Genomic DNA, 14,631 nt, shown 5'->3' on the forward strand with positions numbered 1-14,631 from the left:
TCCCACCTTTTGCCCTGAAAATTGCATAGGAAACTTGTATATTTCCATCTAAACAAATCCAGGTTTCTATATGCTTGCACATTGAACCAGGACAGTCATTCGGCACTTATCGATGACTGTAACAAAAACTGTCAGGAATTCTTGGATAACCAAACTGCAGTTCATCTAAGCTGCTAAAGAAAGCATTAGGCCAGCTCATTATTTGCAATGAATCAATTTTATATGTATTTCTGATCAAGTTATTATGTCATCTTTTTTGGAGGCATTTGGAGGAATTTGGCATTCAGATATATTGAAAGGGTGTCCTTGTACTAATTAATAACAATAGTTTTAGTTAGGATCTTGAAAATTCTTTTCTAATTCACCCTGCAGGACCTGCACCAGTCCACCACTCGTGCAACTTCATTTTTAAATCCTTTTTTTCTCCTCTAGATTGTTGTTGTTATCTTATTAATTAATTAAGATTAACCAACACTTGAAATGCACCCCATGATGGAGAGGATTTTACAGAATCTCAAATCATTAAAAATAAATAAAAACAATTAATTACTAATACCGCTTCTCATCCGATCTTCGATTAATAATAAGAAGAGATCACTTTATACGTGAACGCCAAAATCCAAATATTACCGACTTGAAAAAATTATATTAAAATTGAATAATATCACCTTATTGCAATAAAAAAATTGTGGTACGCTACTTGCATAAATCATTCTTACTACACTGCAAAAGTTGTTACATTTTGATGCTAATTCAGAACAATTGATATTCCTAGGATATGAAATTGATTTCTTCTATGAAAATCAAGATTGTATACATGCAAGCATGGGTGCACGTGAATTCCGGCCTAAATTGGCAGTGGATTAGTTGACTTAATTAAATTTCGATTAATTAGATGTAAATTGGCTTAGGCAACAAGTGTTAACAGATATAATCCATGTGCTAATTATTTTTTGCTTAATTAGTGGGTGTGTATGAGAGAGGGAGTTAAGAGGCAGCACATTAAGCTCTTTCTTGCCTGTGCTTAACAGTTGTGCTCTTTAGTTTTCCTGCTAAACAACATGGCTACGTTTTTGTCTTTGTCACACCTATGATAAGTTCAGGTTTAAAAAGTCATGCACTTCTATTTTCCTTTTGTTTTTGTTTTTGTTTTTTACACGGTTTATGTCTTTTATGTCACAGTCCCATAAAAATTGCTTGTTACGTACTATCATACTCATACATCATCTATATAAATTGCCTCTCTTTAGGGGTAGAAAGCGAATTTATTAGCTAATTTTAAAGTATTCTGGCATTGGTTTGATTTTGATTGACCTACTTGAATAGTTGGTTGTGTCAAGGGTTTGAAGTCTTTCAATTAAGTTTGGAGAGATAATGATATAAATGGTGTTGAATTTTATATTTAGTTATTAAATATTAATTTGTTTTGTTTTAGTTATTTTATTTTAATTTAATTATTTTGTATATAAAAAATTGACATATAATAAAAATAATTAAAAATAATAATAATTAAATAAAAAATAATATGTCAATTTTTATTTTTATTGATAAAATGATTAAATTGCAGCTAAAATTAAAATTAATAATTGAAATAAAATAAAATAAATTTTATAGCTATGCTAACTTGAATAACTATTTATATCATTATCACAAGTTTGTATCAAAGTCAAAAATCAACTTTATAATCCAATGAAACTCAAACTTTGTACTGTTTCATCTCTCTAACTGAAGCAAATAGAGGTTCCGTATTTTAATGTTACACTAAAATTAGAGTTTTTTCTAGTCAGATTTGAACAAACTGGTGATTGTAATCTAACTTGAAAAAACCCAACGGTCGAAAACCACATTCTAATATTAAAGCCACGAAGAACTGACAATTTTATACTCCAAGAAGACCAGAAATGGGCTTGAACATGTAACATTATGGGAAAATTGCACAATATTATTTTGTGAAAATAATATGTTTTATTTTTATATTTATACAGTATATCTTTTATACTGCACTTTTGTTTCATCTTTTACTATTTTCTTTTATTTATCGTCAAAGAGCCGACGTAGGGTCAGCTAGCTCAAGTCGGGAATTTTGAGGGTTGATATGTCCATTTTCGGTGTCGGGTCGGTGAGAAAATAGCGGTAGCCAGGTGAATCGATATTGGTAACCACGTGAAAGTTTGTCTTTGTTGTTTCATCGGTGAAAATAATAGCAGGCTAGCGACGCGATGATGATTAATCACCATGATTTGGTGGTGAGACAAAGGCAAAGCGGCAATGAACGGTGAGGGAGGAGCTGTCGGAGAGAGAGAGAGTGGGATATGGACAAGAATGCTGATTGATAACAGTACAAATTATTATTAAGCCCTTTTACGTAATAATTTATTACAGTCAAATAATTACATGTATTTTTTTTTAGAAAATTCAATTAAAAGGTGAAATGATTTTTTTTTGAAATTCATGTATAATAAACTTTTATTGTACGATTCTTAAGTCTAAACATATTTATTTTTTAAATAGGATCTAATAATATTTATTAACTAAATTATTATTAAAATAAATATCAAAATAATATAAAAAATTTATAAATAAATATATTAAAATAATTATTAATGTTATAGAAGATGCATGCTAAATATATACTAAATAGATTGCAAGATATATAAAATTGATATAAAAAATTTAAAATAAATTTTGAAAGCTTATTTTAGATATTATTTTTAGATAATAATTATATATTTAATATATATTAAGAATATACTCATATATTTTAAGAAATAGATCAAAAAATAGTTTCTAATATTAGTTATATATAAAGATGTATGTTAAAATAAATCAAATAAATATTAAAAATAATTATAAATTTTAATTATATATACTAATTAATATCATCGAATGAATACTAAATATATATATCTTAGACATAATACTAAAAAATTAAATATATATCAAATTACTAATAATATATATTATTTTATAAAAATATTTTTAAATAAATATATACTAAAATAACTGTATATATATCAAATTTCTAATAATTTATACTAAAAAAATATTCTTTAAATAAAATTTTAAATTATAATATTAACAATAAAAATAATGTTTTAGTATTTTTTCATACCTGGAAAAAGATCCGTAAAACTATCATCTAAAACTACTACCCAAATACATGTCAGGCCAAATTAGAATTAGAGGATGATGACTAAATTTATGAAAATAGAGAAAAAGGGTGATAATTCACCAATATAGATTCCACCGGAGAATAAATAAGTCAAATCGTATTTAATAAAAAAACATTATTATTATTATTATTATTATAATTTGTTATTTGTTTTTGGTTATCTCTTTTTCTTTCCAATTTCCTGTAGTAGAATATTTATCATATTCAAACAAAAATCTTTCAGCTGCCTTACAAGACCACCCTGCAGAAAAGTAAAACTAATGCTCTAACATTGTACACAACTCTCTTACCTTACCCTTAAAAACATTTAGTACTTGTCTAATTCCTCTTTCATTATCTCACTTCTCCATTATTCTCCTCTTCATAGACCCACCACCACCACCACCACCACCACAAACACCACCACCCTTTTCAAGTTTTTAAACATATTTCAAGTTTTAGTAAAAAGAAAAGAAAAGGAAAAAGGGAAAGAAAGATTGCAACTTTTTCAATATAAAAGAAAAGAGAGAGAAATTTCTTTTACTTTTTCATTTAAGTTTTCCTCAAGTAAAGATTTATTTATTCTTTTTGAACATCGAATCTTTTCCGCTTGCTGTATCAATCCAAACAATCAATTATCGTCACCTACATATTTCTAAACTTTTGCCGAAAGATTCTTAAAAAAGAGTTCCAATCTTTCTTTATCTTCTTGTTTGCGGTACTCAGTCATGGAACCACCAGAGAAGAAAAGTGATTTTGAAGAAGCAGAAAAGATAATTCTGAGGTGGGATTCAACAGCATCAGAAGAAGCACGAGAAAAAATGATCTTTGAAGGAGATAGAGATGAAGTAGATCGATACTTGAAGGCTATTGATGAACTTCAGAAATCAATGTCTTCTACTTCAATCTCTGATGATGATCAAGATAAAGTCAACTCTGCAACCATCCAGATCGCTATGGCTAGACTTGAAGATGAATTTCGCAACATACTTCTTAATCATACTACTCCTGTTGAATTAGACTCGCTCACCTACGCTGCCGATCCTAGCTCTTCAGTTCACTCATCAAGCGCAGGAGGTGTGTTTCTTGATGAAGATGATCATGTGGATGAGGAGGTTCAAGATAATCAAGATCCGATTCAAAGAGCTGATTCCACTGCCAGTAATAGCAGTGCAAGTTATAGATCCACTAGTAGTATTCGTGAGATTGATCTGATCCCTCAGGATGCAGTATCTGATCTTCAATCCATTGCCATGAGGATGGTCTCTTCTGGGTACTTGCGCGAGTGTATTCAAGTATTTGCAAGTGTAAGGAAATCTGCTGTTGATGCAAATTTTAAGAGATTAGGAATTGAGAAGTTGAGTATTGGGGATATTCAAAGACTTGAGTGGGATACTTTAGAGACTAAGATTAGAAGATGGATAAGGGCAGCTAAAGTTTGTATAAGGATTTTGTTTGCAAGTGAGAAGAGGTTGTGTGAGCAGATTTTCTATGGAATTGGTACAGCTGTTGATGATGCTTGTTTTATGGAGACTGTCAAAGGTCCAGCAATTCAGTTGTTTAATTTTGCTGAAGCTATAAGTATAAGCAGGAGATCTCCAGAGAAAATGTTCAAGATTCTGGACTTACATGATGCTTTAATGGACTTGATGCCTGATATTGAGATGGTTTTTGAATCAAAATCAGCTGATTTGATTCGTGTTCAGGCTGCTGAGATTTTATCAAGATTAGCTGAGGCTGCTAGAGGGATCTTATCTGAGTTTGAGCATGCTGTTTTGCGTGAACCTTCTTTGGTTCCAGTACCTGGAGGGACAATTCATCCCTTGACAAGGTATGTAATGAATTATATCAGTTTGATTTCGGATTATAAGCAGACTTTAATCGAGCTTATTTTGTCCAAACCGTCAACTGGCTCAAGATATTCTGGGGATTCAACTACTCCAGACATGGAATTTGCTGAGCTAGAGGGGAAAACCCCGTTGGCCCTTCATTTAATTTGGATTATAGTCATTTTGCAATTCAATTTGGATGGCAAGTCCAAGCATTACAAAGATGTATCCTTAGCACATCTGTTCATGATGAACAATGTTCACTATATTGTTCAAAAGGTTAAAAGTTCGCCCGAGTTAAGAGAAATGATTGGAGATGATTACTTGAGGAAGCTAACAGGGAAGTTCAGGCAGGCAGCGACTAGTTACCAGAGAGCAACTTGGGTGAGGGTGTTGTATTGTTTGAGGGATGAGGGTTTACATGTGAGTGGAAGTTTCTCCTCTGGGGTGTCGAAGAGTGCCTTGAGAGAAAGGTTCAAGACCTTCAATGCTATGTTTGAAGAGGTTCATAGGACTCAAGCAACATGGTTAGTGCCTGATAATCAACTACGAGAGGAGCTTCGGATTTCTATATCAGAGAAGTTGATTCCAGCTTACAGATCATTTCTTGGGAGGTTCAGGAGTCATATAGAAAGCGGAAAGCATCCGGAGAACTATATGAAGTACTCGGTCGAGGATTTGGAGAACGCAGTCTTGGATTTCTTTGAAGGGTACCCTGTATCTCAGCACTTGAGGAGGAGATCCCAGTAAAGAAATGGGGATTTGAGTTTTGCCAGCTTATGAACTAGGACACATTCTTTGAATTTTTTGTGGGGTGTTTAGGTGGATGTGGTGCTGGTCACTAGGAGGGCTGCCCTGTGCTCTCTGATTCTTTAAGCATCACTGGTTAAAAAATTTTGTGCAGATTGGGAGGAGTCAAAGTACAAGTTCATTTGGGAAGATCAGGTGCAGCTCTCCACAATAGTAGCCAGCTCTCTAAACCTGAATGTTTTCCACACTGTAAGCATCATGTTGTTTGCTTTGTTAGCCTTTGTTACCACATTCTAGATTTTTGTCTCATTTGTTCATATGGGAATTTGTTTTTATGTGTGATTTCCTTAATATCCATGATATGAAGAAGCAGATCTTCTTTTCTAGCCTCAATTTCCTTTTCAACCACTCAATTTGTGACTCTTTAAATCTTTATTGAAAATCTCAATTTCTAAGCTTTCTCATGATGTTAAGGTGGTCAAGTTAATAGGGGTTCTCTTGAGTTCTTTTTTCTTTTAGTGTTTTGTGAATTACATGGGATGTGAAAGTAAGCAACTTCTGAAGTAAGAAAATAGGAATATTAGTTCCATAATTTGCTCAAGGTTTCTTTTCCTTGTAAAACATAATTGAGAAATTACTGTTCTGGATTATGGTACTTGTGACCATTATTCGCTAAGCTATGGGGTTTAGGATGGGACAAATAGTATTCTTCTTTTTCTAGACCATTTTGTTATAACTTCCACTATTCAATTGGAGAATTACTGATAGCTTTTTGAAACCTTTTTTCTATCACTTATTGAAATGTGGCATGGGTGCAGTTCTCTATTCCTCCATCACAATCATTGGTAGGTATAACAGATGAAATTCACATAAAAATTTGAGAAATGAAAGCACTAACATCAAAGCACTGAATAAGTAATTTCTACTTTTCTTGTAATTTTATCTGTGTCTAGTAATAATTGTCAATACTTGATGGAGCCGGAGCCTGGAGGCTTTTTGTCTGTCACCTGTAGCTGGTGCCTGGAGGCCCTTTTGTGTCACTTGTAGGTTTCATGTCCCATCTCTTGGATACCATTTATGTCAAATTAAGATTTGCATTTAGGCTTCTTCAACAAAGTATTCTTTGGTCTACGTACCGGAACTGAGTGGGAAAGATCTAGATAATGGCAAAAGACAAAGATTAAGATTGGTTTATGTATTATACATTCAGTATGAAGTATGAGCAGGATTTTCTAGATCTATTAATCTATTTTCTGTTTGAGAAACGCAAATCTTAGTTAAAAGTTCAAGAAAATTCTTAAACTTTGATGGGTATTTTTTTTTTTTTTGTATGTATTATATTTAATGCTATGTTTAAATAAAATCATTAAGGAATTCTTTTCATTTAAAAAATATATATATAAGAGACAGAATAAAATAAAAATGATAAAGGTGAAGCAGATATTTCGGTGTTATGTAATATATCGACAAATTGACAAACTAATGTGAAATTAATTTGTAAATTTTATTTATTTTGTTAAAATATAATTTAGTTATAATTAATTTTATACAGATTTAAATATGTAGATTTCTAAATTAACTTTCATTTCATTCAAATAACATAAAATTTAAATTTATAAATAAATTTTATAAATTTATAGATTTTAACCAAACACAATATAGTGATGAGATGAAATATATATATAATTATAAAACTTAAAAAGAATGTGTTTCTCCGTTATTGTTCGACTCATTCCATAATTTGGTGCATAGTAAAGTTATTCCCGTTTATGATTTACATATGGCGTATTTGGCCTAATTTTTAGAAAGTATCCGATAATTGTTCAATAATTTTGAATATTTTCAATGTACTTTTTATGTATATTAAATTTTTTATTTTAGAGAATTGTTTTAGAAAATAGACTTTTAATGAGTTTTTTATATTTTAAATATAAAATAAAAGTAGAGAATCTAATAAATACATTACAGGTATTCATGTAATTTTATTAATTAATATTTTGAATATTTATTTTCTATTGGCTGAAGTTAAAAAGGAAAAGAAAAATAATTAATACATTTAATCTTTATACAAATAAAAAAATAATGAGCAAACTATCAGGTGTTCATTGAATTTAAATAAACTTTTTTTAGTTTTTATACTCTTAAAATACTATACTCTTAAAAAATAAATCACTGAAGATATTTTAATTAGTTTTTATTTTATTTTAAATAATAGCTCCAATTTATATCAACTATAATTTAGAGGTTTTTCCTAATCAATAGTTTTGTTTAATTTAAATAACTAGACTATTTGAACCCTTTTAATCTTTTTTACATATAATAAACTTGATTAGTAAACAAAAGAAATCTAAAAGAACTCAAATTAAATAATTAAACAAAAGTAAATTTAATATAACAAATTAAGAAAATACATGCGCAATAACAACATAGTTTATTTAAGAAAATGAAGTGAGAAATGACAATCTCTCAATTTAATATATATGGGAGAATATTTTTCTTTTTTAATTTTTTTTTAAGAAAAAAAAAAGAGAGAGAAAAGCAGTCTGATGACAACAATGTAATATAAGGAGTTTAAAGAGATCTGCTGCTTGCTCAAGGGATTAGTAATCAACAGGAAAAGATCATAAATATCTGAGATGTTGGATAAAAGCCTAAATTTCACAAGTATTGGAACACTGCAAGTTTGGTGGTTCTTGTAAACTTAGTTTCCAAGTAAATGGGCAATGAAGGAATTTGGGAAATATACTTTTCAAGAGCCATCAAAGTGTCAACTCTAAATCATGGAAGAGTAGCTGGCTAATTGACTCTTCCCTTCCCCAGTCAAAATACTTGTAACAACAAAGTTGCCTAGTGGTTGTTATATACTTTTTGAGTTACCAATTAGAATCAAATACTTGACAATACAAAACAAGTAAGATGGCCTAATTCCTTTTCTTTCTGCCCCATATTTGATTGCTAAATCACTTTGGATCTTGTACCCAATAGCAGTGGAAGTTTCTTTGTCTGGTTCATCTCTAAGACATTAAATAATAAAAAGAGAAAAGTTGAAAGGCCATCTGTTTTCATTAAAATTGCCAGAGGCAAACAATCAAAAGACTAGTTCAGCATTGCTATACAACACCTAGTTTTAAAATTTCAAAATTAATTTCATATACAAGTTTAATTATAAAGTTTAAAAGATGAAAGTTGTTGGGATGCTGATGGGTTTGCAACTTGATAAGAACTAGTTGCATAATTTCCATTTTCTAATTATTTTGCTCATATCATATAAGAAATAAATTTGCAGTCCTTTTGACACTTGTTAGGCCAATTTTGAACGGGATTGGAAATGAGGGCAGAAGGAAAATAACAAAAATTTAGTGTTCCTGTATCATTTATGACCAATTACAAGAAAATAACATGACCAAAAACCAAACTAAAGATGAGCTCTCTCCTATTGCAATTCTGAAGTGGACATTTCCTAGCCATTAACTATGCTCCTATAGAACTTTCAATGTAGATTCAGGGAGCCTGAGAAGGATTGCTACAACAATGACAAGGCTGTAAATCAAATAATTAAAGCCTATCTTGAAATCTTGCATTGTCTATGATATACTTTACTCTGTCTTGTCTTCTTCCAGATCACCATTAGATGCACTATTGTTTGCTTGTACTGGTCTAGCCTCTGATGCACTTCGAATGTCCTTTGAAGGCATTGCAGATGGTTTAATGAGTGTCAAAGAACTATCATCTCTGTCAAACTCTTCTCCCACATCATCAGAGTAAGCGTACCTGTCAAGGTAGGAGATATTAGTCTGGGCGGTTAATAAACTAAAAACTCCATGCTAGATTTTAGAAGGCATCTCCATGCTGTGGGTGAGCTCTGTTTTGTGATCAGTTCACACACCTTTATTGGAAGTGTTCCAAGTTATGAATTAACAGTTGACATCTAGCTTAAGCTCAATCAGGAATAGCAAATGAACCAAAAATACAAAGTTTAAATGAATAAAATGAAGGCAATACAATTCTGGAACAGTTTAAAGATACTGGGAAAATTACTACCCACTTATATAACCAGGTGAACCCAAAATGTTAGAGAATGAAGGAGAAAAAAGAGAAGGATGGCCCAAACAATTTAGTTATAGGAATGCAAAGGTTACTTGGATTTTTTGCTACAAAGGGATCAGCTTTCACTTCGGTATGTACAGTTTGTAAATTTTCATATAGACTTTGAAATTATTATCAGTTAAAAACTTCAAGATAACTTGTTCAGTCCTGGACGAACTGCCAAGGACCTTTACTAGTGAAATTCAATATTTTGACCAATAAAAGCTTTCTTTCAGTATTGCTGCTAATTTATTCCATCCATATCTATTAAGAGAATACAAGACAGTGGAAACTTTCCAGTGAACATTTACTCTAAACTGCACATACCAGTGCACCACATTTACTCTAAACATTTACTTTATTTTTCTTATACCCAAGTCTCGAGGATCAGAATGTTAGCAACTTTGTATAATAGTATGATAGCCATTCTATAATTGTTGATGCGTCGTTTTGGTTTAGTCAATCGTACAATTAGGCAGTTCAGCTGTACTAGGAAACTAACTAATGAAATCAGAATTTCTTTCTTGCTTATCTATCTCTACCTTTATCTCTCCCTCATCTGTTCTTGTTTCTCTTTTCCTATCTTTCTCCTCTATTTTCTCTCCCTTCCTCCTTTTTCTCATCACAGCTATATTATGTAAGCAGTTGCAAAGTGATCTAGCCCAGTACTAAGCAAACTAGCATTCTAACATTGTATTACTTGAACAAGAAAATATTGACCATTACAACTATGAATAGAGGCACTTCCAAGCGCCGGTAGCTGGACTCTTAGTCTTGACTACTTTAATCTTTGTTAAGTCTTAAATATGGAAGTTAGAGCAGAAACTATAATCAATTATTAAGATATGGATAACGAGAACACAAAGGTATGGAAGCGGGTCTTACCGCATTGAGTTCTGAGAGGGAGCCCAAAGAGCACAAATTATACATAGAAGAGAAAAGGAAAGGACTTGCCAGAAGGCTGGGATGACCCAGGCATTCTGCCAGTGCTCATTGTAAATGTCCTTTGATTTGAAATAGAACTGCAAGCACAAAGTACAGATTCAGTGAAGGATTCACAAAGAAGAGAATAAAAAGCATTCAGGGACTACATAAATCACCTTTATCTGGCCATTATAGTATATAAAACACTGTTATTCTAAACATAACTTAAACCTTCTTGTCCTAATCCTTTCTTTGGGTAACCTGTGTCATAGTTTTATCTCATCTCAAACTGATGACAAAATGACATTTCACTGACTATTTTTAGAGTCACTCACTAGTTCATGTTTCATATGCAAATGCAGGTCAAGCCCTAATGATCATATCTTGTCTGCTCAAAAGTTTTCACAAGAAGAATAAAACTTTTACCTTTCTCCACTGATATGCCTACTTAAAATTAGCTTATAGAAAAATAATATGTAGTAAGATGAAGTGATTCCTTATGCTCTTGCAGTAACCTTTTGTAATATGTTAGTCCATTGACAAACCCAACAAGTAACATCTAAAACAAGATAATTGATTTAACTAATGCAATAAGCAATAACTCACCTCATAGCATATCCAACCGACAGACACAATAACTGCTACTGCCAAAGCATTCGTGAATTTCCGGTATATATCCAGCTTGACTAACATCCTCCTAGCCTGTTGCATTTAACAAAGAGCAATGATTATTTGTTACTGCTTTTAATGTGCTGTGTAATTAACATCCTAATAGAAAAGCATAGTGCATAACACCGTATAAATTAGAAATGTAAATCAAAAAAGGAGGTTCGCTGCGTGATTATGATTGAAACCAAATCAAGTATGTGAATGAAAGTGTAAGGATCACAACAAAGAAACAAATAATGAAGATGAACAACTGTAGAATTGAAATGCTGTCACCCATGCACATATTTCTTGTGCTGTTCTTGTGCATTCTGTCATCACTAACTCAGATGGTTAGATGGTATGCTATACAAACACATTGTAAGACTTTAAAGAGCAATTTTTATCAGATTAACAGCTTGTCCTTGATGCTTCAATCAGAAGTACTTTAAAAACATAAACAAAGGTTCACACTTATTTTTAATTAACTGCAGAGTGAGTTCATGCATAAAAAATCTAAGGGCATGGCTGCCATGCTGCGAGTATCCTACTACAAGAACATCTTTAAGATGCTATTCAAGAATAAAGAAATCAATACCACATGCTTAGAGAAGTTCTGATAAGACCTCCCTCAGAATGGCAGACCAAGTACCTGAAGCTTGTTCAAAGTGGCGGAAAGGGACTTGAATATCCAAAGAATGAAGAAAGCATCCAAGATAGCCACAGGAAGCACCAAAAATAGTCTTGCCTTCCCAGAAAGGTCACTGACAGCACCTACATTCTCTACTAATTCAAGAACTTCAGAGGCCAGGAAAAAGGTCACTCCAAGCATGATCACCTTTGATGTGAGGCCACCTAGAGTAGGTCTCACAACACCGTACCCCATTGAGACCATGAGAATTATGAGACGTGCAACTGTACGTTTAACAGCACCAAAAGTGACTGCCCAGATAGTAATGCCAGTTGGCCTAACTCCAGTTTCATTGAACTCAGCATAGTCGAAATACCAGAGAGCCATCTCAAACATGCCTAGTGTTATCACCACCGTTATGCAATTCAACAATGGGAACACTTCTTTCCAATATCTTGCATATTGATAGAACCAGAACACTCCAAGTAAAACAAAAGCAAGGGACATGAAACCATAAAATTTCATTAGTGGTGCCATTCGACCAGGTAAATAGCCAGCTGGATTTTTCCATATAGTTTTTCCCTCTACAAATACTTCTTTGAGATTGGGATCACAATGCATGAAATACAAATTATACATCCCTGTTCTAGTGATCTCTAACGATCTTGATGGCAACGTCGCCATCAACTCATTTTCATTGAATGAAACACCAAAGACATGGGGCCAGCTAGGATCCTTTGTTGAAGGGCGATGAATGATTTCTCCTTGTGAGCACACACCCAATTTAGCAAGATCAGCTGTGCAGCAGATAGCTCTTTGACCGCCATAAGCTGAACCTCCAATTGTCTCTCTGTCTTCTACTTCAAAAACAATAACTTGTACCAACCCCGAGGTAAAGTTAGCAAAGTCCTCAGTTCTCCGGAACTTAATCTTTTCAAAACTGGCATAAGTTACCATATAAAGTAGTGAATCAAACCAAATCAAATTAGAAAAACTAAACGCATAGGTCTATAAGACAAGATACTGTTATAAATGATAGTAAAGGAATTAAGATGCTATCAGCATAAATGGATATCATTTTCACATAAACAGAACTTTAAGCTAACACTTCTAAACCACATTGCTCAGCAACCAACTGGGCAGTTAAAGTAGAATCTCAAATTTAACTATGGATAACAAATTTCTTAGCAACACATAAATTGGAGCATGCTACGATCTTATATATTTGGGACATCCATTGTAACGAATTTAGCAATCCATGTAAGTCATATGGACCCAAATCAAAATAGCTGCTATGAAATGAAGTATCATCTTCAATTATCAAACTAACCCAAATTAGAGCACAAAAAGTAAATTATCAAAATAAATCAGTAACTTTGGGCTAGACCCAATTCCTTTTCTTCCTCGGAATTGTCCAAAGCATTACCATTTATAGACAAGAAAGAAAGAAGCAAAATTTACCCACAAAATCAAGAGATCTCGACATTAGAAAACCAAACCCTGAAATGTACATCTTGAAATGTGAATTATAGAGAAAAGAAACGATAATTATTACCGTATATAAGAGTCACCACTAGCAGGGATAGCATTACTTTCATTGAAATCTCCACTGTTAGTAGAAGAGTAAATCCCTTCATTGCCTCCATGAACAACAAAGGCATTGCCTTTAGCTACAAATCTGTCACCTTTATACTCATGAACTGACCCTTCAACGACACAGCTTATAAAGAACCATACACAACATGTAAGAGTAGATATAACAGACATTGAACTGTAAAGTTTTAACATCATTGCTCTTCAGGGTTCTAGAGAGAGACAGATAAACGATCTTAGAGAGAGAAAATGGGTGTGTCTGTCAGTTCGGGATTTAGTGATATTTAGATCTGCTTGTTGAGATCTTGTTGTTGGGAACAAGACAAAGTGAAAAATTAAAAAGAGAAGGCTTTAATAGTGAGAGATCAAGCTGCTGTTATTAGTACCTCCATGGTCTGGAGAAATTACGGTGCTGTGTGCTTGTACTAGATTCTGACGAGGTGGAAGCTTTATAGTCGTTGGATGATCTGACTTTAAGGATATGAAATTAGGTTTTATGGTTATGATTGAGTTTAGAGCATGGATTCTGTAGGTTGCAGTCGTAGTGGATAAAGAGAAAGCTGTCGGCTTTGCTGTGTAGTCTTTTTTTTTTTGCGTGTGTGTGAAAGTCAATATTTTCATGTTCTTCAGTTCCAAATTAGATTTTATGTAATTGTGTAAATCAATGTAGCTTAGAGGGAAAAATAGTTTGTTTTTGGAAAAGATATTTTAAGAGTATATATTATTATTTTAAAATATTACTTTTAGGTGTTTAAAATGTTTTAAAAAAATTATATATTTTTAATAAAAGATATAATTAAAATATTAAAAATTTTATAGTTTCAACTTGTAATTATACATATAAAAGATATAAACAGAATTTGAGAATTTTTTCCGACGAGCAGTCTACAAACAGAGTTTTGACATGTAATTGACATATTCATAAGACTCTGTTCATTTGGTTTTTTATAAATTAAAAAGAAGTTCACAATATAGCATTTTTTAAGAGAAAATCATTTCTTCAAAAATGATTTGATAATCTT

General features: G+C 32.2%; 2 protein-coding genes across 3 annotated transcripts; one reads left to right on the plus strand and one right to left on the minus strand.

The window, feature by feature from the left end:
• The first annotated feature begins 3,403 nt into the window (after positions 1–3,403).
• Positions 3,404–6,123, plus strand: LOC8279032 (exocyst complex component EXO70A1). Of its 2 annotated transcripts, XM_025159731.2 has the most exons (2): positions 3,404–4,982; positions 5,070–6,123. In XM_025159731.2, the coding sequence occupies exons 1-2, from the start codon at positions 3,880–3,882 to the stop codon at positions 5,728–5,730; spliced, it is 1,764 nt and encodes a 587-aa protein (XP_025015499.1). In that variant the 5' UTR covers positions 3,404–3,879; the 3' UTR covers positions 5,731–6,123. The 2 variants fall into 2 exon arrangements, with proteins under 2 accessions (XP_025015499.1, XP_002532729.1); XM_002532683.4 differs by having other exon boundaries at positions 3,405–6,123.
• A 2,936-nt stretch (positions 6,124–9,059) lies between these two features.
• Positions 9,060–14,129, minus strand: LOC8279031 (transmembrane protein 87A). Its single transcript, XM_002532682.4, has 5 exons — positions 13,572–14,129; positions 12,038–12,956; positions 11,347–11,442; positions 10,702–10,838; positions 9,060–9,501 (listed from the first exon to the last, which is right to left on the minus strand). Exons 1-5 carry the CDS (start codon positions 13,805–13,807, stop codon positions 9,327–9,329), a joined length of 1,563 nt encoding a protein of 520 aa, XP_002532728.2. The 5' UTR covers positions 13,808–14,129; the 3' UTR covers positions 9,060–9,326.
• Between the last annotated feature and the right edge of the window lie 502 nt (positions 14,130–14,631).

The sequence above is a fragment of the Ricinus communis genome, chromosome 8 (genome assembly GCF_019578655.1).
Source record: "Ricinus communis isolate WT05 ecotype wild-type chromosome 8, ASM1957865v1, whole genome shotgun sequence".
NCBI lineage: Eukaryota > Viridiplantae > Streptophyta > Magnoliopsida > Malpighiales > Euphorbiaceae > Ricinus > Ricinus communis.

Excerpts from the sequence above, each read along its gene's own strand:
- LOC8279032 (XM_002532683.4), top strand. The coding sequence starts at position 3,880 with ATGGAACCACCAGAGAAGAAAAGTGATTTTGAAGAAGCAGAAAAGATA.
- LOC8279031 (XM_002532682.4), bottom strand. The coding sequence starts at position 13,807 with ATGATGTTAAAACTTTACAGTTCAATGTCTGTTATATCTACTCTTACA. Across the intron at positions 12,957-13,571 it reads AGTGGTGACTCTTATATACG|TTTTGAAAAGATTAAGTTCC; the intron begins GTAATAATTATC and ends AACTTATGCCAG. Across the intron at positions 9,502-10,701 it reads CCCTCTCAGAACTCAATGCG|GTACGCTTACTCTGATGATG; the intron begins GTAAGACCCGCT and ends CTACCTTGACAG.